The sequence below is a fragment of the Pteropus vampyrus genome, unplaced genomic scaffold (genome assembly GCF_000151845.1).
Source record: "Pteropus vampyrus isolate Shadow unplaced genomic scaffold, Pvam_2.0 Scaffold194, whole genome shotgun sequence".
NCBI classification, from domain to species: Eukaryota; Metazoa; Chordata; class Mammalia; order Chiroptera; family Pteropodidae; genus Pteropus; species Pteropus vampyrus.
This window is the reverse complement of record NW_011888975.1, coordinates 658689-667193: the sequence shown is the minus strand read 5'-3', so window position 1 is coordinate 667193 and position 8505 is coordinate 658689. Positions and strand designations below refer to the sequence as shown.

At 37.7% G+C, this 8505-nt stretch overlaps 1 protein-coding gene and 1 pseudogene across 4 annotated transcripts in view; both read left to right on the top strand.

Moving 5' to 3' along the window:
• The window catches only part of SUCO (SUN domain containing ossification factor), a 46202-nt gene that overhangs the window by 21134 nt on the left and 16563 nt on the right, over positions 1-8505 (top strand). For all 4 annotated transcript variants that reach the window (XM_011371700.2, XM_023537560.1, XM_011371699.2 and 1 more), the window contains 3 exons: positions 3607-3675; positions 4450-4540; positions 7009-8172. In XM_011371700.2, the coding sequence (XP_011370002.2) occupies positions 3607-3675; positions 4450-4540; positions 7009-8172 (1324 nt within the window). The remainder of the gene's footprint in view (positions 1-3606; positions 3676-4449; positions 4541-7008; positions 8173-8505) is intronic.
• Positions 4743-4858, top strand: LOC111746597 (annotated as a pseudogene).

Here is an 8505-nt window from a genome sequence, read left to right as displayed (position 1 = left end):
GATGTAGATCAGGGGATCCCCCGATGTTCTCGGTGTCTTCTCTCTGTTTTCTTCTGGGGTCAGTGCCTAGACACCACTAAAACGTAGACATATTTTAGTGGGGGACGTTTCTCTGTTTGCGATTACTTTTCTAACCACTGTATTATGTTAACCAATTAGACGTAGAATTTTCTTTAGATCCTGCTTTTTGGATCGTGACACGTCATTTATTTTTATGGCTCTCGAAGGGCAGTCCCATTTACCTCCCATGTTCGAGGTGTGGGCGGAATTTGTGTAGTGAGACCAGCTGGGCGGGAGGTACCAGCTGAGCCTCCGCATGGACAGGGGCTTTGGAGAGATCTCCATCTCTTCAAGCGTCAGCATGAGAGAGGAGGAGGAATTGCTGAGTGATAAGACTTTGCTGTCGAAAGCTCATAGGCGTGACCCAACATTGCTGCCCTCTCTCTGTGCCTGTGTCCTTCTGGTTTTCTCTGAAGGGTCTGGGACTGTCTTTGAGCCTGACTTAGCTGCCGCCTCCAAGGTGGTTTAAGTTTAAAGAGTAAATAACAGAATGAAATCAGGCCAAAGAGCTCGTCTCTGGCACCAGAGTGTCCAAGTTTGACTATAATCATCACCCCATTCTAAATTAGCTCGACGTTGGCCAGTTTTGAACCTAATTTATTTTTAATATCTACATAGTATCTCCTAAACAATTCTGTGGCTTTAATCTTAATGGAAACTCCTTTTTCCTTTTACTGTTGAGCAGTTAGTAGCTATAAGAAATACACGTCACCGGAGTCTGTCGCTTCTGATGGGATTCAGTTGTCAGAGCATGTATCCCGCAGATACAGACATTCTCGATATTCCATAATTTACTTCACTGCGAAAAAGAGAGAAGTTACTTAGAGCAGCATCCAGTTCTGGCATCTCTTCTGCCTGATTCTTTTATTTACATTCTTCAACCAGAACATTTAAATATTTTACTTCAACAAGGATTCTTCTTGTCACCCTCGCTTTCCTTGTGCTTTGTCACATGGATTTCCCAGATGACTCTATTTTGATATTCTCGTAGGTCTGCCTTTACTCCTAAATACAGTCTTCGTTTTGTAAGAATTTCCAGACCTACTAAAGGCTCGGTTTCTGTGTATGTGTTTAAGACAAATGTAGTTTCTGTTCGCAGTCAAAGCATTGTTTGTGAACGTATGTATTTTAAGGTCCTGGACTGAAAAGAGAGTGAAGGTGGGCGTGCAGCAGACGTAGCCGCGCACGCAGAGGAGGAAGTAGTTCTTGTTGGTCTGTCTTGTCCTTTTGTAGCACAGTTAGTTTGTGTCAGAAAGAGCCACTGCTGTGCTGGAGACTGAGTATAACACGATGGCATTTGGTTCCTAGAGGAATTCCGTTCCTAAAGGAATGAGATGGGGTGAATGGTTCCCCAGCCCAGAGATCAGGGGTTCGGCCAATCAGGAGAAATCAGGGACTGGTATCTAGTTTGGCATTGTGTTCCACATTATCACCTCCACCTCCACTGAAGCCTTTTTAGTGGCCAGATTATCATTGTGACCAGCTGCCACGTGTTTGGATATAAATTGAGAATGGGCAGAATAGAATATTCACAAAACTGCTTCCTCTCAAAAAACAAAACTACATTTCGAAGTGTTCTGGGAACATAGCACAATTATTGCTTATAGGTTAGTCGGGCTGAGAAAGTAGAAATTTGCTAAATTTTGCGTGTTACTAAGTGGCCCCTGAAATGATGATAAATATTATTTTTAAATGATGGATAGTATAAGTCTTCCTTATTCTATGTGTGAGTGTTAACATTTACGGTAAAAAATAATACTCTGAAGCTACTTTCTTTATGCAGATTAATAGATGGGTTCTTTTCTTCTTTAATAATAAAGTCCTAAAATTTGAAATCGGAGATAAGCTCGCCCTTCGAAGCACGAGGGACTTAGCCTATAGACTTGACTCCAAAATTGGGGTTCTGTGAAGCAGTCAGCATGGACTGAACTTTAGCCAGCAGGCGAAGCAGAAGACCAGATTCTACATAGTGCAGTATTGGTTGAGATTAAAAGTGGGTTTATGAGGAAATAACAGAGTTTCCACTGCTGCTTTAACTTGGTTAGTGAGGAAGTAGAGATTCCGTTTCTGTTTTTATCTCATGGTAAGGTACCTTCTTATCCGTAAGAATCAAGGCCACGTCTCTCCCAATTTTCTAGGTCAGTGGGCAAGGTTGACTTTTAATCCTAGACATTTAAAAAGCAAATAGAAAGTTTTTGTGTGTTATACTAATGATTGGAAACGAAGTACCACTGCTTTGTTGTCTTTGAGATTGTAGAATCATAATTATGTGAAGGTCAAAATGAACAACTGTCTACTGGTCATCGGTTTTAAAGCAGTCTAAAATATCCTGCTGCCTTCTCCTACCATAAAGCACACACTTACAGGATCCGCTCCACCGACGGGGCCTGACCTTGTTAGCACGCTAGCTTCTCCTCTGTAGACCCTTCCCTGCTTTCCACATCCGTGGTTTTCACAGAAAGTGTGATGAAAAAACCCTGCGGATCTCTTTCAGGGAACGAGTCTAAGACGGAAGTAACTGCTGAAGCATGATATGTATAGCCCCTGCCAGGTCTTAGTATTTTAATAGGAGAAATACCTGATACTGATGAATTAACTTCAGAGATTAGATTGAGAATGGAAGTTAGATTCTCTTGAAGTTCCATCATATTGCTGGAGGGAGCCACCTGTCCCTCCCCAGTACCAGCTTCCTGTGGCGTTCTCCCGCTTCGTGCCCCTCTTGAACCTTTAGCTACTGAAGTAGACGTGAAGGTTTGGACCGCTTTGTCAACTCGCCATCCGACATCCTCTTTGCAAAGAGGCAGAACTAGCGAGTGTGCAGATTGCTTTACCTGCGACACTTAGAGTTTTATGACTTTGACTTAATTAATCTGCCTGCCTATGCCTATACCTGCCCAATTCATAAAAGAATTTATGTGATTTATTACCCATAAAACATTGATCAAAGTTATTGGAGAAATTTTATTATATACAGTGTCACATTTGGATTTAATCACATTACCAATAGATATTATGTGTTTACAGTTAAAAATAAATCTTTCTGCTGACCTTTGGGTAATAATCTTCTCATTTTCGTTACTTTTACAATATGATAATCACCTGTTTAGGAAAACTTTTTTTCTCCAAGCTTTTTAATTTTTATTTTAAACCTTTTTAAAGAAAAACAAGCTTTTTGGTAAAATACGAATTTTGGTTGTCACATTTCTTCCCTGTCTATAATGTGGAATTATACTTGAATTTTATAATAGGACGAAGACAGTGTTATGGTAAAGAGTTTGGGGAAGTTTTTTGTTTTGTTTTGTTTTTTTAAGGATATTTAAATTTTAAATTCCTTCCAAATATAAAAATTCAGATTTATGCTTTATACTTTTTGGCTGAAATTTGTGTCCTATATTGGACTTATATAGTAAGGTGAATAAAAAAACAATTAGTCCAAAAAAAATGCAAAAAGACCATTATAAAATGGTTTTTTAACTATCTGATATTAAGTTATATGAGAGAATTTAGGTATATTGGTATTTTTTTTCTGATTGAATTTTGTTTTAGATGCCATTCTAAATATGGTGAATATTGCCGCTAATATTCTGGGAGCAAAAACTGAAGACCTGACAGAAGGTACCTAATAATTTCATGGGTCTTTTCAATATCTGATACTCTAGGGTCTTCTTAGATAAGAAAATTAATTAATAAGCCAAGCAATTTTGTTTTTCATTTAGAGATGTAGAAATGATCCAAAGCAACTTACCAGTCTTCTGTTATTCATTGATTATTTGAATTGCACAAGTTTTCTCGTATGATTGGACTCTGTCTATAAAATTCATGAATTTGTTTTTTGTCTCTCTCCTGCTGTAACAGTATAATGAATTTATCCTTTTTCTCTTTCTGAGGCTTTGGTGCCCTAATGGTACTTCAAGTATGCATTTCTTTTATTTATCAAGTAGCTACTCAGTTTAGAAAATACTTTTTCCCTTACAAAATGCCAAATAAGAATATTATTAGCAAGGAAAAAGAATCTTGCTTTTTTTTTGTTTTTAAAAAGTACTTAATTCTAAGTACAAACTTAAAATGACCCATTTCTTCTCATTCTCTTTAGAAACTCAAGTGTCTAGAAGGCATACTAGTTTTGTAAAATTTCACAAAATTTGTAGTCACCTGACTTGGGTTAATTATCTAAGAAATGGGGAAAGAATATGCATTACTTACAGAAGTGACCTGTACAGTCACTTCTTTCTGAAAGAATTTTGATGAAAATAAACACAGTCTGCAGTAGCAAACCTGTTTGGCTTTTTTTCTTCTCCCCTGAGAAACTAAAGTTTTTTATTTGTTATAGTGAAATATTTTTGTGGTATAGCTTTTAAAAATTAACATAGGACTCTTTTCTTAAAATAGGAAATAAAAGTATATCTGAGAACGCCACCGCCACAGCTGCGCCTGACATCCCTGAATCGGCTCCTGTTTCAACTCCTGTTTCGTCACCTGAGTAAGTGATACTGTGATACTAGAGTGCTGTTAAATGGGGAGCTGAATGTACTGGTACATACCAAGGTGCTTGTGATTCGTGTGTGAAGTGATTGTCTATAGAAAGCTCAGACTCGGACGTGGTTCCATAGTGTAGCGGTGAGCACATCTGCTTTACACGCAGAAGGTCCTGGGTTCATGCCCCAGTGGAGCCACGGTCCATCGTCTACGGTCATGCCACCCTGAACAAGCCCGATATCTGCTCTCAGAAGCTAAATGGGGTCGGGCCTGGTTAGTACTTGGATGGGAGACCACCTAGGAAGACCAGGTGCTGTAGGCATAAATAATAATTTAAAAAAAAAAAAAGCTCAGACTCATAGAGCAGACATTCCACAGCCACTTAAAACATCTTTGAGCTGCTTTTGGGTAGTAGGAATACCCTTCACTCTGAACCAAATGTTTGTTGTTGTGATATTATGTATTACTTTTATTATTCACAACACTGAATCTTTTTCTTATTGAAAATAATTGACCAAACTCTGCATTATAGCTCTGAGGACAAATTTTAAAGTCTTGTTTTTATTAAGTTCAAACTTAAAAGCATCGATTAAGTATTTGTGCCATGCCTAGAAAGCTGTGAAGGGTACCTGACATTCTTAAGAAATCTATAGGATAGAGGTATTCTTGGTGTTTCTAATTATGTGGAGCTGTGATTGCTGGTCCCGAGTTTGTAACTAGTTTTCTTCAGCTAACAACACAGTATTCCTTAAGTTTCAAAACTAAATGAAACTGATTTCATTTTACTTATATACATACCTCTACACACACACACCACACACGCGCACACACACACACACACACACACACACAAATATTTGTTGAAAGAGCAGGCTAAGGTAACAGTTTTTACTTTTTTGTATTAGAGTTTGGTTTTTAATACATATTTTTGCATAATTGTTTATTTTTTGTTTAATGATTATTTTTATGTATGTTTTTCTTAAATTCATTTTGGTGATTATATGTCAATCTGAAGAAAATAAATGAAAATAAAAGAATCCATGCCTGGGTGTCACTATTATTATTATGAAAAGACTTATTTTCTTTTCCCAGATTTGAGCTTTTTTTAAGTAGAGCTCTGATTAGGGTGTATATAGATGGTATATAACTTAATTTTTACTAAATTAATTCAATTTAGTTTTTCTCCCTCCCCTTCTTCAGACATTGCTCATTTTAACTATTTGGTAGATAATAAGCAATAAACCACCTAAATATGTAAGAAGTGTTATTAGCAACTGTATCTGTATCTATACCCATCTCTCTCTCTCTGTGTATCATCTATTCAGAAAAGCATAGCCTAGTTATATTTTAGTTTGGTCCTTTTATTTTTATTATCAACAAAATGAAAGTACAGCTTTTAGGTATTGTCCATTTTATTCCTACATTTACTATTGTGATATTAGTCTCTATTTGAAGACATTTCCTGGCTTCCCTAGTAATTTGTCAGAGTAGGAAAATTTGCATATGAAGGTATTTTTTTAGTATTCAAATTTATTTTTTCAGATTGCATCTTTCCTGTTATATGGTCCTCACCTTACATATTACCTGCCGCGTATTTATTGTGGAAGGAACCACGGACATTATAATTTCCAACAGTATTTCCACTAGCTCTGCCCCCATTCTCCCCGCCCTGTAGACATAGTCCAGAGCTCAAAGATGGGACTGAGTTAGTGGTGCACTATTCGTTTATTTTTAAGTGGGATTTTCATTAAAGTGGTTAAGTATTTGGCTTTAAATAATAAAAAATTAGCCCACATGACATTATGATTATTTTGAGAAGGGGGGGATATGTTTCTTCTTTCTAGATAATCAGGTATGTGCGTGTGCGTGTGTGTGTGTGTGTGTGTGTGTGTGTGTATGTAATGTCACTTTGGAATTTCTCAGATGAGCCACAGAAAAATTATCTTTGGTAAATGTAGCTGCCTTTTAAAAGTAGGCTATTCAAACACAAAGAGTATTCATAAGTGTTAAGAATCTTAGATTCTCATTCTGGCTCTGAGACTTTATAGCCTTTGGGTAGCTCGGTCTCTGATATAACGAGTAATGAGGCTTATAAAGATTTTGTGAAGATTTGTGGAAGGAAAGGTACACTATATGTTCAGTAAATATTCATGTTCAAACAGTGCTTAAAGATTATAGAAAAGGCAAGTTGGTTTTGTTAATTTTGTTGTTTTGGTTCTTTTGGTTGTTCGGTTGTTAATTGTTTTTTTGTTACCATTTCTGAATATTTGCTTTTATAATGAAAATATTTGAAGGGGGAAAAGTAATCCAAAAGTATTTGAGTTTCATCTGTATTTCTTTGACAAGAAATACAGATGAAACTCAAATACTTTTGGATTACTTTTATATATGATATATGATACATCGATCTTCCTTAAACATAAATTTAGATTTCTAATTAAAGCGAGTTGTAATTAAGGTATGTATTTCCAGGTTTGTAACCAGTGAAGAAAATGGCCATGACACAGAGCCGTCACCACCAGATACTCCAAAAGAAAGCCCCATCGTACAACTCGTTCAAGAGGACGAAGAGGAGGCAAGTCCGTCTACAGTGACCCTTCTGGGCAGTGGTGAACAGGAAGATGAATCATCGCCCTGGTTTGAGTCAGAGACACAAATATTTTGCAGTGAACTGACCACGATTTGTTGCATTTCTAGTTTTTCAGAATACATATATAAATGGTGTTCAGTTAGACTGGCTCTTTATCGGCAACGCAGCAGAACTGCTGTGAGTAAAGAGAAAGATTATCTCGAGTCAGCTCAACCACCATTACTGCCTCCTGCAGAACCAGTAGATGTTTCAGTATTGCAGCCTCCAGGTGGAGAACTGGACAGTAAGGGCAAGGAAAAGGAAGCTGAAACTGTTGTTCTAGGTGACTTAAGTAGTGTGCACCAAGGTGATTTGATTAATCACACTGTAGATGCAATTGAACTTGAACCGAGTCATCCTCAAACTCTTTCTCAGTCTCTTCTCTTAGATGTTACTCCAGAAATCAATTCATTATCTAAAATAGAACTATCTGAGCCTGTTCAGTATGAGGCAGGACACGTACCTTCACAAGTGATTCCTCAAGAGAGTTCTGTCGAGGTTGATAATGAAACGGAAAAGAAGTCTGAGAGTTTTAGTTCTGTAGAGAAGCCAGCTGTGATCTATGAAACAAACAAACTTAACGAAGTCATGGACAGTACTGTTAAAGAAGATGGAAACTCCGTGCAAGTTTTCACAAAGCCATCTGAGACAGTAGTGCCACCTGTAAACACAGCTGCTGTGCCAGACAGTGAAGACGGGGAAGCCAAAATGAACACAGCTGACACACCAAAGCAAATTTTGACTCCTGTCGTGGATTCTTCTTCATTACCTGAAGTAAAAGAGGAAGAACAGTCTCCAGAAGATGCCCTTTTAAGGGGGTTGCAGAGGACAGCTACAGATTTTTATGCCGAATTGCAAAATTCTACAGATCTGGGATATGCTAATGGGAACCTTGTGCATGGCTCAAACCAAAAGGAGTCGGTGTTTATGAGACTCAATAATCGTATTAAAGCCTTAGAAGTCAACATGTCTCTCAGTGGTCGCTATCTGGAGGAGCTGAGCCAAAGGTAAGCTTTAGTATGAATTAGCACAGTCCACCTCGTGCAGTGAGGTAAATGGCAGCATGCGATCTGTGACTAGAGGATTTAGTTATCTGGTGATATAATAGTAAGCGCCATTTTAGCTGGAGAGAGAAATAAGGTTACTTGGATGTTGATCGGTGACCTAAAGAATCGACGTTCATTTTTAGAAGTACTCAGTGTCGTAGCACCTTTATTATTGGGCCGATAAGTTTGAATTACCGGTTTCTCCTTTCTTCTGTTGCTTATCTTTAGCCACTTTGACTCTTTGATTCTCAGGGCACTCATGGGAAAAATTATAGTCTGTAGACCTTCAAGCTC